This window comes from Manis javanica, chromosome 7, assembly GCF_040802235.1.
Source record: "Manis javanica isolate MJ-LG chromosome 7, MJ_LKY, whole genome shotgun sequence".
Lineage (NCBI taxonomy): Eukaryota > Metazoa > Chordata > Mammalia > Pholidota > Manidae > Manis > Manis javanica.
The window spans coordinates 11,657,050-11,672,731 of record NC_133162.1 but is presented as its reverse complement, the minus strand read 5'-3'; the positions used below and the strand labels follow the sequence as shown (position 1 = coordinate 11,672,731).

The following is a 15,682-nucleotide window of genomic DNA, read 5'->3' as shown; positions in this document are numbered from 1 at the left end:
GCTGTGACTGTAAGTTGGTACACTTTTATAAACTGCAATATGGACATAGTAAATGGCATTACAAGACTGGTTACTCTCTGCAGCAATTGCAGCAATAATTTATATAAATTATTTATAAATAAATCAGTGCACATCAGTAAAGGTATAAAGAACTATCATACATGTATGATAAGGAATGGGGAGTTCCACACACACTAACAGGGATCATTCTTGAAAACCTCATCATCTTGCTCTCTGAACCTCAGTAACTCCAAAGCACCGGTACCCTGTGCAGCCCAGCCTGGGCAAGAAACAAGTTACCTTCCTATTACTGCTAACTGGTCAAGTAAACTCATGGCAAACAATGTAGCCAACTAGCCTTCCACAATTACCAATTAGACGGAGCTTGATAATATAATACTACAGTGTTCTCTGACTTTCAAAGTATTTTACAATAATATTCAATATCCCAACTGTAAGAATAAAAAGAAGTCTTACAATGCTTGACAAAACTAAATACAAGAAAAATCTTCTCAAGCAAAAGTTCAATATAACAAATGAATTTAGCAAATCACAATTCTATCAGCCAAATTAATGATTTAAATGTGGTGGCAGGGCCCAAGTAAAGTATAAATACTACTTTACATTTCATAGATATAAGTAGGACAAGCAATATATGGTCCTTTTAATTTGAACTGAAATGGTTTGCTTTGTATTAGAAGAATATTTAGTATTATTTCAATAATATCAAATTAGTATTTTTAAAAATCCCTTTTGAGGTCACAGACTTCTTACTAATCTAATGAAAGCTCTGTTATCCCTGCACCCCAAAAACCATCTACACTGCAGGTTAAAAAAACACAATTAAATTCAGATTTCTAGAACCTCTCAGAACATAGTATTGGAGCAGGCGGTGGTAGCGAGGCACAGTGAAAACAACAAACTACAATACATAATAAATTACAGTAAAGCACAGATGAGGGACTTCCAAACACAGACTTGAGGGAACATGGTATCACAGAATGTTTCCCAAAACAAACGATGTCTCAGCTGCAGCCAAAATGTTAAGTTCACACTGATCAAAAAGCTGAGGGCAGACAAAAAGGAAGTATGTTCCAGGTTAGCATGGCGAAAGCCAAAAAGTGAGAGTACATAAAACATTCAAGAAATGAAATAAGTTCAATATGCAGGGGCAGAGAGATACCATATCAGGCTACAGAAATAAGCAGGAGTTAGATAATGAAAGGCTTCCCAAATCATATTAAGAAGTTCAGACTTTACTCTGACAGGAGTATGATAATCAAACTGTACTTTAGAAACAGTCACTCTGCCTAAAATGCAAGAATAAGTAAGAAGAGTTAAAAGACTAGAGGCAGAGCAACTAGCTAAGATGAGCATTTCAGTAAAACACTTGAGATGACAGTGGCCTGGACTAAGTAGTACCAAGTGAACAGAAGTAGACAGGAGCCAAGAGAGAAATAGGAAGTAATTAAGATTTGGCAGTGAATTGGATGTGGGAATCCGGAGAGAGAGTAGAGTCGAGAATTAGTAAGCAAGTAATTTCAAACTATAATGCACAGATCTTGGGTTTCATCTACAATTTATATACAAAGCCTAGACACTAAATACATTTGTTAAACAAGTGAAGAGTATTATAAGCACTTAGTGGCAAAAAGATGAAGGGAACAATTTAGGCTAACAGAAAAAGTATACATTTGACTATGATAAACATAGTTCTGACTGTAATTTTAAAAAGTTACCTAGTGCAACAACTGTTCAGGATAAATAAGACTAAAATCCTCAGGCCACAAGGGTAAATGAGGACCAGTATCTCAAGGCCAAAGCATGCCACAGCACTTGATAGAAACTGTGGCATTTCGGAATCACTGGAGCACTCCCTCGTTGTGGTGTGGGCCCTGGTCACCTACTGCTATGTAATCCTCTACACATCATGATACTTCTGCACAAGAACTTAAATGTGATCTGACCCTGGCATAAAGATAGTCCTGACCTTCAAACACTGGAAACTACTGAGGCAGGGAGGGTTGGGTGGGGATCAAGAGGCCAGTCCTTCCTTAAACAAGATATTTTTTGCAACTTGCCCCAGATTTTACGGCTGGGATGATTCCATCTCTAGAGGGTTTCTTAACAAAATGCTGACTTCAGTTGTTTATGTTAGCAAGTATCAGAAACTAGTAGACAAATCACTCTTCAAAAACAACAGAAAAAAAGTTCCAGTAAAAAATTTAACAAATAAAAATACACATGTTGGTGTTGTAAAAGTTACTGAATACTGAAGTTAACAGAAAAAATGTTTTAAATAAATGTTGACATGATGATAAATGCAATCAGTTCAAGCCTGCAATATATTCAACCTAAAAATTTCCAGAATTTATGTCAAATTTTCAAATTAGTAATCTATTCCAAAGATTAGATGATGTGGTCAATTATTCATCTAGAAAATACTTACACATTTTTATTATAACCGAATTAACAAGCATGCAAATATAAATTATACAGGTTAATTCCAAGCACTGAGAAAATTCCAAGGAAGCAAAAAATCAACCAGTTCTTTACCTGCAGCTCCTTTGAGACTCTCTCTAAGTGATTAGTTATCTTTTTAATCAGATCACTATACATCTGTTCCGAATGCTGCTGGCACACACATTTATACACACAACTGTGGGGGCAAAAAAAAACCCAGAAAACCCAAGTTAATAAAGAAGCACTTAATTTAACCCAAGGTTAAAGCACAGTTTGGACATATAGTCACTGTCAAATAATTCATTCAGGCTTTAAAATCGTGACCAATCATACTTTTAAATACGAATTGACCCTGTCCGAATCAGTGTTGAGATGGAAGAGCCATTACCACCAGCTGCAAAATGTCTTTTGAGTACTCTATTACAAATACTATCAGTACCAAAGTATCTAATATTGGTTGATACTGAGTCTATACTTACAAACCAGCTTCTCTCAAGTGCTCTCTCTCATTTTAATGAATGTCAAAATAAGAAGAGTGATAATCAGCACAAAGTTTCTAACTCACAAAAACGTTTGCAATGAAACCTCTCTGTGGATCAGTTGCACAGAACAACACCGTTCTCACTCCCTCCTCTGTGACTGGGCTCATTTCCTATCCCACCCTAGTTCTTCCGCAATTTGCTGCTTCCATTAACCAGAGGCTGGGAAACACAATAACCAAAGATGGCTATAACTGTGTGTGAATAAACATCAACAGAGGAGACTAGGGGCTCCCTGTGAGATAAAAAATACTTATTTTGCACCAGATTCGTCAGTCATTGTCTTTTTCGTTGACTTCCATAGTATCTTGACTTGAAAGCCAATTCTGAAGTAAAAGTATAAATCAAACCTCTAAATCACAAGTATGGAACATATAAATTACTCAGTTCATCTTATGTATATTGTATGTACACTTATTGTCATAATTCAAGTTGTCAGGAAACTCAATCAATACACCCTCAAGCCCTCAAGGTGAATTAAATCATGACTTACCTGTATATCTGTTCATAGGATATGGGGATATAGTCACCAGGACTCTGAGTTAAAAGCTGATCTATGGCACCATCCAATTTTGGCCAGTATGTGCTCTTATAATCTTCAATAGTTATAACATTCATTACTAAAAGTAAAAAGTAAGATAAATATTACCATGTGCCACATATAAACACAAATGATAGCAATATTGTGCTTTCAAATTCCTTTCACTTACTCTGAATTCACATTGGCTCTGTATCACCTGAATACAACTCAAAGCACCTTACTCAGTAAACATTTCGGCTTTTACTCTGAGTAAGATGGGGACACCTGGAGGGGTTGGGGCAGAGAAGTGACCTGATCTCAGGTTTTCTATGGACCATTCCAGTTGCTGTATTACGAGTAAGTGAAGTTAGGAGGCTATGAGATGACTGCGGTTAAACCAGGTGGTGATGGGGAGGGTGAGAGGAGAGGTCAGATTCTGGGTATCTTCAAGACAGATTTGCTGATGGCTTGGCTCTGAAATATGGGAGAAGGGTCCACTCGTTTACTCTGTCCACACTGTCAATCTATCATTATTTGCCTCAGTGTTCTCTCTGGCTGCGAGAATTGCTCTGCCTGAAAGAGGGGAAGTTTGGAAGTTCTGGAGAATTAACAGCCGTAGGAGCCACCTTCAAGTAGTGGCTAACAAGAATTTGGTATAAAAACTCCAGTGGCTCCATTCACTCCAGGGTGAGATGGGGAGATGATACATGTACTACACTAATTCCCAGAGATCCCCCTTGGACTTACACTCCCATCGTCCACAGTGGTGACTTCTTCATTGGCTTCCCTACCTTCCCTGCCGCATGTCTCCACTCCTCTGCAGGTGCTTCCTAGAATCACCCCCTTGAGCTTAAAACTACTTGCACTTAAGAAAATGGATCAAAAGTAAAAAAGCAGTGTCATTCATCATTAAACAGAAGGCAATGTAGTGGTCTTTATTTAATAATCTAATTAATTTATTTAATATAGTACATTATTAAACTCTGTGAGGTCCTACTACCTGTTAAAAGATTCTGAACCTGAAGCTTGCTTTCCCTGCGAAAAACAGAGGTTGGTAGATGTATAGCTCCAAAATACTACCTTTCTGCTTTCAGAAGAATTCAAAGAAAGTTAGGGGAAAAATTTTTTAAGTAAGAAAGAAATCTCTTTCCCACTATGTGAATCTAGGTTAGTGAATCCCATATCAGTGTACCACTTAATCTTATCATATAGCTGCTTTACACCACAAGTTAAGATTTGAAAGGTTAGGTGCCACGCTCAGAAGAAAATGTCAAGAGCTGGAAAACCAGGAATTGACCTAAGGCCATGGCTCCTCAACTGCTTAGTCCAGGGAACTGCACCCCTGGCTGCTGCTGGGGAGCGCTCCTAGCTCTCAGGCTCAGGCTTCACAGGCTAGCAAATCACCAAGTCAAAGGCATGAAGGAGGAAAAGAACCTAAAATGTGAACTTCTGCATCTGTAAGAACAGAATGAAGTCCCACTACAGAAGCAGCTGAAAGAGACTTTATATCTGAAATGAAAAGAAAAAGGTGTTGTCACACACATATTAACGCCCATTTCCACATCCGAAAACTCCTTATCTATATCTGTTCTATATTTCCACACATAAATGTAATATATATTTATTTATATATATATTTTGCTTGAAAAATAAAAAGGAAGCCAATTCAGTTGACCTTGCATGCTAGCTGTTATGGACACAGAGTATCTGGTCCCCTAAAATTCTTATGTTGAAATCTTAACTCCCAATGTGATGGGTACTAGGAGGTGGGGCCTTTAGAAGTGATCAGGACATGGTGGAGGAGCCCTCAGAAACAGGATTTGTGGCCCCAGAGAGCTCCCTTGCTTCTTCCACCACGTGAGGAGCAGTGAGAAGAGGGCCTTCTGTGAACCAGGAAGCAGGCCCTTACCAGATTCATCTCGGACTTCCTGGCCTTCAGAACTGTGAGAAATGGATTTGTTGTTATTAGCCACCCAGATTCCGGTATTCGGTTACAGCGGCCTGAATGGATTAAAACACTAGCTAATGTAACTTTCTTCTTAGGAGACAAGCCAGTCTTCACCATGGCAGCAAAAGAACAGCAGAATACAGACAAGCATCAGCAGAGCCAGAGGTAGTCCGAAGAGAAAAAGCACTATTTGGTATACAGTCTCAGCCAAAGATGGGAAAGGTTTTTCATACCAATCTACAGTCAACACTTAAAATGACAATCCAGGAACCTTTAAAATATTTCCTTGCTAAACTAATAATAATAATATTTGTTTGGTTTAACATTTGACACATACATCCTCAAAGAGAGTGTGTCTGTATAGTCTTGAATTTTAAAAGCAGATCCTCTTGTTAGAGAAATGTAATCAATTACTTTCAACTATGCCCACAAAAAGAAAGTTCAGACTGACCAAAACAAATACAGAGCATGGAACCTAAACAAAAATGAAATTATTATTAAATTACTACATTTTATCTAGGCTAGGTTTTCCAGCTTGAAAATAATGCACTACCTTTTAAACTGTTTAAAAAGACATTACAAACTCCAATGGCTCCAAGTCCCAGGCCAGTAACCTAAGTTGAATAAAGCAGATCTGGTGTTAGGATAAAAAAGCAGTGAACTCTTCAAGGAGCATATGCCCTCTGGAGATATTCAGGTTCGAAAATTTAAGAACTCTCATGTTAGCCTCAAAACATCATGCCACAAAGCATACATCTAGAAACACATAATTATAAGATAACAAGTTCAAGCAGTTTAAGTCCTCCTGAGGAAGCTTTTTAAACCAGCCTTTGTTCAAAGTGAAGTAAGGTCTAAAACACATGGAATAGCTGGAATCTAAGGTGCAGGAAATGTTGCTAATCAATAAGAAACTATGAATTCATACTAGACAGGAATAAATATGTTCAACTCTCATACTTTTTTATCCAAGTAACTTATTAAACTCAACAAACTACTTGTTTATTATCACTCTCCCTCCAACTAGACAGAAGCCCCCTGTTGGAGGAATTCACTGCTGGAGTCCCAACTCCAAACAGTGCCTCCCACGTGGTAGGTCTTCAACAGCGGGGTTGAAATGAATTAATTAAAAGTCAAAATAAATGCTTAATACGAACACAGTCCATGGTGGAATAATATTTATGAGTTGTTCTGGAATTAAAGTTTAAAGCATATTTTATTTCACACCGGCTAAAGCAAACCACATAAAGTCTACTAAATATTCCTTTTGAACTTCTTTGTTGTTACTTCTTTGCGAGGAGAGGATATATTAATAAACTGTATCAAGCATTAGTATAATTCAAACTTGGTCTACCTTCTATCAGTGGTTCTCAAGATGCAATACCCAGAACAGCATGAGCATCATCCGGAAACTTGTAAATGCAAACTGCCAGGTCCCAATGCAAGAGGATTCATCCCATCTGAAACTTGGTGGGGGTGGGGGAGTGGGGGAGTCACACACAGCAGAGAAATCTGTTTGCCAAGCCTTCCAGGTGGCTCTTAGGCCTGCTGAGTGAGAACCACTGCCTGATGCGACCCCAGCGCTCGGGACAGCCGCTGTCACAGGTGCCCTTCTGTTCTCAATTACTAGCACATGCTTTGTCTGTTCTACAAAACCTGAATTCAAGTCAAACAAAGGTGTAAACGTATCAAAGAAAACTTTTAAAAGAGCCATTAGGAACTGTTTTTTATATCAAAGACTATTAGAGTTCTTCTTTATGTCCCTTTCCCCCTACCAAAAAAAAAAAAAAGCTGCTTTCATTTAGAACTGACTCCTCAAAAATATAGTGGTGGCAATTTTTAAGTAAGTTAAGCCAAATTTAACAGGCTAAATTATGTCTCAAACACAATGACTTTTTAGATCAGTCATAATTAATTACAACTGGATAATCTGAAAGAATGGCATGGAAGAAAAAGCTCTGGGTTTTCTATTTAACTCTGGCTAGTGTATGTGATCCAAAAAGAACACCACCACTTGTTGCCAGTATACCCATCCATCAATAACAGTCTAGTAAATCTGTGTTGTCCACAACATTAATTACCACCTGGTAGGTGTTCTGCTCCCCCAGCACAAGGGGATGACAGAGCTCTTTCAAGTAATGGACTGAGAGAAGCTGAAGGCCAAGAACAAAGCCTGCACAATGGGGGGAAGCCTCCGGGAGTAAAGAAAAGTAATGGAGTGGGACAGGAGAAATAGACACAGGTAGCATAGTGTAATAAATAAATGGGGTTTTAATCTTTATTTTAAAAAAGAAATTCCAAGTTATTTATTTCTCTCAAAAGAAAGATAACTTGACCTGGCAAAGGAAATACTTAGTTGCTCTTAAGGCAACCGGCCAGTTTAAAAAAATAATAGCAAAAGAAGTTACAAATGCTTTAAATACCCTTTTCCTTTTTTAGGAGGAAAAAAACGAACCTGCATCACCTACTCAGGTGCACTGTGATTTGCCAATAAAGAACAACTAAGGTTAAGTCCTAAGGGAGCTATTGTTTCCAAAGTAAGCAAAAGCCTTTGAAAAGTTGCATGGCTTAAGTATTTGGGGAGCTAAGTTTTAGGATTTGTGGTTTGCATTAATCAATCTAAACACTATGAACAATATAAAATACCTAAGAGATTACTACATCCATGTAAACACAAACATTTACATAAGCAAATAACTAGGTAAGACTGATGTCTTATTTTTATTTCATAGAAGTCCTCATTAATACATTATCCTGGAAAAGGAAAACACTTCTGTCCAGATAAAGACTGTAACATTCTAACTATATGAAACTATATAACCTGCTTTGCCTTCCTTCAATTAACATGTTTCTTCCCCCAAAACTCTGTAAAACTTGAATGGGAAATACATTCCATTATTGTTTTACTGCTTAGAAATCTGTACCTTCCTCAATTTGGAGAAATGTGAGGTAGAAATTTCCTTTATCACTACTACTACAAAAAATTGAAAACCAACTGCAGTGACTTACTGTCATGATTGAAATCTACCTTCTTTAGAATACTGACTACACAACGTAATTCTACAATTACAACATCACACTTGAGGCTGTGACACAATTCCTAAAATGAACGTTATGATAGTGCATATGAAAGGTCAAGGGCGACCAAGACCACTACAGCTCTAACTCCAACTAACCCAAACTCTCATAATATTCAAATGGACAGTATCTGCACAACTGAGATTAAGCAGGTGTAAACCATGTTAATTGCAGTTCTGCATAGTTCTTAAAATTCTGTGATTTTCTACAAGATTTAAACAGGTCAATTTCTCTGTGGCATTAAGACCAGGAAAATTTAACTTTGAAGTAGCGGGTAAGGCAGTGTGTGCTGAGGTGGAAACACCAGTAAGTGAGCTAATCTTGCTTGCCCTGTAAGACTCTGAGAAGTTTCAGGACTTGAAGACAGGACACAGCATGTGTGGGTTACAAGTAGCAGGGTGTGTGTGTGTGTGTGTGTGTGTCTGTCCGTCCGTGTGTGTGTGTGTCCCTGTGTGTGTGTGTGTGTGTGTCCGTCCGTCCGTGTGTGTGTGTCCCTGTGTGTGTGTGTGTGTGTGTGTGTGTGTGTCCGTCCCTGTGTGTGTGTGTGTGTGTCCCTGTGTGTGTGTGTGTGTGTGTGTGTGTGTGTCTGTGTGTGTGTCCCTGTGTGTGTGTGTGTGACAGCATGTGTGGGTTACAAGTAGCAGAGGTGTGTGTGTGTCTGTGTGTGTGTGTGTGTGTGTGTCTGTGTGTGTGTCTGTGTGTGTCTGTGTGTGTGTCTGTGTGTGTGTGTGTGTGTGTGTGTGTGTGTGTGTCTGTGTGTGTCTGTGTGTCCCTGGGTGTAAAAGGGTTGGTTCCAAGTCTGTAGACTGAACAGTTAGAAAAGGGTTATTCTATGCAGAAACTGAAAGACAAAAGCTTGAGACTCTGAGACACAAATACATGGGGTGTACATGCTTAAGTGTATGTCTGTAGCACAAGGCTAACTGATTATGTAAAAGTCAAAAGTCAACCTAAGAAATGCTCAAACATCTAACCCTGCTCCTTCTCTTTAGTTCATTTAAAATGCCACTGGCCCACAGAAATGCACTTTATTTCCTGCTCCACCTACCTGTCCCCACCATTCTCCCAGAATGGAAGATCCTTCCCTAGAAAAACGAACAGTCCCAGAGAAAAGACATTCACATAATCATGATGCAAATACGGTTTACTGATTGAACCAAAAATTGTGGTATTAAAAGAACAAAGATGTAAGGTATGTAAAGCTATGAGAACTAAAAGCTACTAACAGAAAGTCCATAAATAACAGAGAAGTGATAAATCAAGCAATAACAGTATTAACACACTGAAATGTGTGGATAAATATCAGAAGCAAACGCTAAATGAATTAAAAGTGACTGGGTCATAGGTCTCCACATGGGAAGGGGCAGGTGAGGGAACCACTGATTTTCATTACGTGTCTTTTTATAAAGTTAGAGTTTTTAAATTATAAAGCTGAATTTCAATAGGAGCAAAGTTCTCTGTTTTTGTTGTTGTTTTTCCCTTCCCTCCCTACCTGCCCACAGGCTCCCTGCCTTGCCCCCATGTTTGTTTTAAGGCCAAAGAGTTTGGTGAATGTCAAATACGCAAAAAGAGAAAAACAAATCTAGTGAAATTAAATTTTCATTTCAGTATTTCCATTATTCTAAGGCACAGGGAATAAGAATACTTAGTTTACCAACAGCCTACTGAACCTCTCTACCTGAATGTTCCACAGAGACCTTAAAAAGAGACATACACACAACCCTACCGACATACTTCCCATGTTCACATTCCTCCCTCTTTCACCTCTAACTGTAGACTCTAGTCCCCAACAGTCCCCAAATATTTCCAAAATCTGAAACAATCTCTTATCCAATGCTTTGTCTAGACTACAATAATTACAACCCCTAACTAGTTGCTAGGCCTCCATTCTCTGTCCTTTCTAATCAAAATTCACAAATTAAGACGAATCTTACCAACTTGACTCCCTTGTTATCTTTCAGTGGCTCCTATTCTTACCAAAGAAAATCCTGCCTCTAACATGGCATACTATCTAGACCTTTATGCAGGTTTAACTTGTGCCACACCCTCCTCACCTCTTTATTCCAACAATAATTTCAACTCTGGGTCTTTGACTCAGGCTACCCGCTCTGCAAATAAAGTGTCTTTGAGCCCAATGCTATCTCCTCAATCCTAATGACAAACTTCTATTCATTTTCATAAGGATTCTCTTTTCCTTCTATTACCTTATACATACAAAACGTTACTTTTATTTAGTCATAATCTGTCATAACTATCTATCCATCATCTCCCACACTAAACTCTGTTTCATTCATCACCGGAGACTATAAAGTATTACCTTGGTATGCAGAGGCCCTACTTCAATAAATATTTGTTGAATAAAATGCTATTCCACTGTCTAGTCAGCACCCCTGCAGCTACAAGTTATGGACCTATAACTCTATGTAGAAAGATTAACAGCTAAATGACTACAAAAATAAGAAAAATGAAAGCTATTTTGCCCTGCCAAGACATATTAAAAAAGGAAAAAATCAACAATAAATTTTTATACACCTATTTACACTGTGACTACATGTGGCCTACAGCTTACAAGGGTTACAGTTCAGAGAGGAAGCAAACAGCATTCATTTTCTTTAGGGATTTGGGACTGGGCCTTACGTAAACATTACGATAGCTTTCTCTTACAGTTTTATCAATGTCACTTTGTGCAATACATGTCAAAAAATGGCAAGACAAGATCCCCAATCAGACACTGGAATTTGATCAATTGATCAATACCACAGTGATGCCTGCTTCAGCACAACCCACACTTAGGTGGAAAGCAAGAAGATAACAAGTCACCACAACTGATGCTGCAAACGTTGCATATGTTAAGACCTGAATTAATTACCTTGGAAAAAAGATGAACTAATCTGGAAAATGGCAGATAGGATAGGACCTGATCAAGTAAACGGCAACTTTATAGTCAGTATTCACTAAAATCAGTTAACACTTTCATTCAATTCAAAAGTCAATTTTAATTCTGAATCATTAATTTTAAAAATGGAATAATGTCACTAAGTTCAACTTAAAATACCATGAAGCTTTTGTTCATTTGGAGGAGAGAACCATTTGGTGCAGTGGGTTAATAACTCTCCTGATAGCATGGTAAAGTATCTTCAGTCAGTACAAGACCCGTCCTCCCTCCATCCAGCACCTTTTATCCTCATACCCCAGCCTTACCTTCTCCAGCACACTGACAGGGAATCGCTTTATTCTGTTAATGTACTTGAAATATGAGCATATATGACATATGCTACATCTGAGCAGAAGCTTTAAAAGCCATTTCATTTCTGTCCACTCTATTCTCTTTGCCTCTGCCAAGAACGACAGGATCTAGGAAAGAACTGTTCTTCAAAATGAGAGGATATAGGAAGAGTCACAGCCAACCATCAGCCACTAACAACATGAGCAAGAAATATACTCTGGTTGTTCCATAAGCTCCTGAGATTTGGGGGTTATTATCACAGAAAGCTGACTAATGCAGAATAGGAAGCTGAAATAATAACTACCCTTCTCAAATTAGATTCCACTAATGAGATACATTTGAGTGAGATCTGGAAGGCCAAAGTGAAGCAGAGGACTTCTTATTGCTACTGGTGGTTCTGGCAAGTAAGGTTAGAGACATGAGTTTGTGGCAGCCCCAGCTTGAGGAATGAGGGTGGCAGTCGTGACAGTGTCAGAGTGTCAGTGGCAAAGGCAGCAGCAGCCTGCCCTCTGGAATGCAGCTTTGAGCCAAGCAGCCTCACTGACTTCAACACTGCCAGCCTTTCCAACAACTGATAAAGGACCTAATTTGTGGTATTAAACCTCTCACTTTGGATTCCTAGAGTGGTTTCTTGCACTGAGTTGTGACTGATGAAATATTTGGTACCAGAGTAGCTAGAGGACACAGATTCTAAAAGCTAAGAAGCTGACTTTGGTTTTCCAATCTAGTTGAATTTAAAGGCAATGATGACACTGTCACCATTAGATAACAATGTTAATAGTACATGACATACAGCAGCAAATAATTACTTAAATGACCATCTGCAGACACCAGGAATAAAGTTCTTCTTGAAGAAAACAACACAGCAACTGCTTTGGCAGTGAGGATGAACATGAGAAATACCAGGACTGTGGAGGGCGTTGTCTGATTCTGACATCAGGTGAAAGCTTTAAGAAAATGATTAGCTAACTGAGGACCAAAGAGCATCCATCACTGCCAAGAAAAGAGTCTGTTAATTTTTCTAGGCACAGAGTTGATGCAGGCAAAAATCAAAAACAATAATCCTGCAAGTCATAGAATTACCATACAAAATAATTCAAGCCTAGACAGATCTCTTAAGTGAAAGTTAGGACACTGACCATGAAACAGCAGGACCTTGAAACCTGAAATGGGGCCTCTTTGGTGGCACTGGATCAATCTGAGAATGCTGACCTCACAAAATTCACTGTGCATTCCCTGTGGAAGCAGCACCCTTCCTCCCCAGCATGAGGCTACTCTGCTTGACTGAACACCCTGTCATAAGCATACCTGAAACCTTGCAAGGGATGCAGATTCTCCTCCTGTCTTATCTTCAAGCAGCCCTCATTACCTCTAAAGCTCCAATTCAATCATTTCCCAGGGAAACAAGTACCAAACCTAAACGAATGTAGCCAGCTTACATTCCAAAAGAACTATAGACTTTTGGAAGTCTTTAATTTTAAGACTTGCACAGATTTTAATACTCACATTAACAGAAACCTAGAGATGTGGGATCATATTATGAGGGTGCTGAATACAAGTAACTTTAGATAAGACTTAAGTCATCAAAAAGAACACATTTACAACAGTCTTTATAGACATGGTTATAATAGTTTGCTTGGTTAACTGACTGAAACCTGGACTCAATGACAGCCTACCTTAAGCATAGTTGGAATTCCTGCTGATTAAAAGCAGGATTCACAGGAGGTTAGAACCAAAGAAGTTGTAGCAATAAAAACGATCTCAACTGAGGCACAAAGATGAGGAAAAAAAGTAATGAAAAACAAAATGAGCAGAGCCTCAGTAATTTAGGGTACAATGACAAGTGGTCCAACGTACGTGTGACTGAAGAAGGAAGTAATTCTGAAAATACATATATATAATGTTCCAAATTTGACAAATTCTAAAACTCCACAATTCCAAGAAGCTCAATGAACACTGAAAAGAATAAATATAAAGAAAACTCTACCCCAAGGCACATCACCACCAAATTACTGAAAACTTAAGATAAACAGAAAATCTTATAAGCAGCCAGAAAGGATACATTACATAGAGACAAACAAAGGTAAGGAATACAGACATTTATTGTAAGAATACAGGCCAGAAGACAATGGAAAGACATCTTTAAAGTGTTGAAAGGGGAAAAAAAAGGATTGTCAATCAAGAATTCTATATCCAGCAAAAATATCCTTAGAAAATGAAGGTACTATGCTTCTTCAGACAAACAAAAGTTGAATAAAAACAAGACTAAAAGGACTGTACTATAAGAAATGTTACATGAAGTTCTTAAGATAGAAAAAAAATAAGAGGTAGAAACTTGGATACAAACAAATGAATAAAGAGTGATAGAAATAATTATCTGGGTAAATATAAAAATTTTTTTTTCCAGTTTTTGATTAGTTAAGGCAAATTTCATACATTACATGATTCCATTCATATGACATATCCAGAATAGGTAAACACAAAGAGAAAGAAAGCAGACTGGTAGATGCCACAGGCTGGGGGAAGGGAGGAATGGGAAGTAACTGCTTAATAGGTACCAGATGTTATTTTGAGGGTTGATGAAAATGTTTTCGAGATAGAGGGGTGGTTGTACAACACAGTGAATGTACTAATGCCACTGAATGGTTCACTTTAAAATGGTGAGTTTTGTGGTAAATGAATTTCACCTCAATCTTTTCTTGAAAAGGTCAATGATTATTTTAGGCAAAATCAATAACTTTATGGGGGGATTAATGACATGCTGACTGCAAAGTGGCATAACAAGTATTTCGGTGATGAAGATGCTCTCTCTCGTCTCTCGATAGTTGTGGTGGTTACTATTGGAAAGATGGTCCTCTTTGGGCTCTTGCACTCTTACATGCCTTGGAAGTCCCAGACCAATCCCTCTTTAACTTAGGCCATTCTACAGCTAATAACCTTGAAAGATGCAGTAGTATCTTCTAGACAAAAGGAGTGGAGTCTTGCTTACTAATTTCTATAAAAGCAGTGGTTTCTCCAAGTTCAGTAATCTTCAGCTACAACACAAACCCATTTGAGGAAGTATCCACCTTAGCCATACTGTGCTGTCCCTTGGAGACTTGCGGGGAAGGGGAACCTATGCAAATATGCTGATTCTCATGCTATTTGTTTTGCCATGAATAATGCAGTGCCATGGATTTCTTTCTCTGACCCAGAAGTCTCCTGGCTTCTGCCAGCATTCAGTAATAACAGTAACAGACTAGCTTTTAGAGTTGCCTAAATCCCAGATCAAAGTTACATGGGTCAAAACAGCAAACTACATACATAAAATGGGTACACTTTATTGAATATAAATGGAGGAGGAGGAAAAAAGAAAATGTGTAGAAGAAGGAAATGAAGAAAGGAAGGAGAGTGAGGAAGAAGGGGGAGGAAGGGAGGGAGGGAAGGTCAGGGCACCAGAAAGTCCTTACTATGCAGAGGAATGAATAAAAACTCATGAAGACAAGAATGTTAGTGTTTTTATCAAAGCCAACCCACTCACACACTCCTCAACTGTCCTGAGAAGACCCTTCACGAAGGAATTGAGAAATAAATTGAAGGATGCACTAACATCCTTGCAAAATACTGAGGTGGCTGTCCTTGTAGCTCCGAGTTAAAGATGGGCAATACTGCCATTTAAAGGGGGCTCCCTGATTTCAGTGGGGTAATGGGATCCCTGAAGAGACAAAAGATAAGTAGAAACACTTAATCCTCAGATATAGTGGTTATGGTTATTATAAAAGGCAGCAGTGCCAGACTGGTTATCAGAATGGATTGGCTCTCTGGTGGTAGCTAACCATGGTATGCTTAGGAAAAAGATGAGCTATATACTAGGGTATTAGTTGATCTGTATGAGGGAAAAAAAGAAAAAACTCTAGAAGCCTGACTTAAGT

At 38.5% G+C, this 15,682-nt stretch overlaps 1 protein-coding gene across 2 annotated transcripts in view; it reads right to left on the bottom strand.

The window, feature by feature from the left end:
- The window catches only part of CACUL1 (CDK2 associated cullin domain 1), a 63,524-nt gene that overhangs the window by 43,993 nt on the left and 3,849 nt on the right, over window positions 1-15,682 (bottom strand). For both annotated transcript variants that reach the window (XM_017680196.3, XM_017680199.3), the window contains exons 2-3: window positions 3,496-3,622; window positions 2,557-2,659 (exon numbers count right to left, since the gene is read on the bottom strand). In XM_017680196.3, the coding sequence (XP_017535685.1) occupies window positions 2,557-2,659; window positions 3,496-3,622 (230 nt within the window). The remainder of the gene's footprint in view (window positions 1-2,556; window positions 2,660-3,495; window positions 3,623-15,682) is intronic.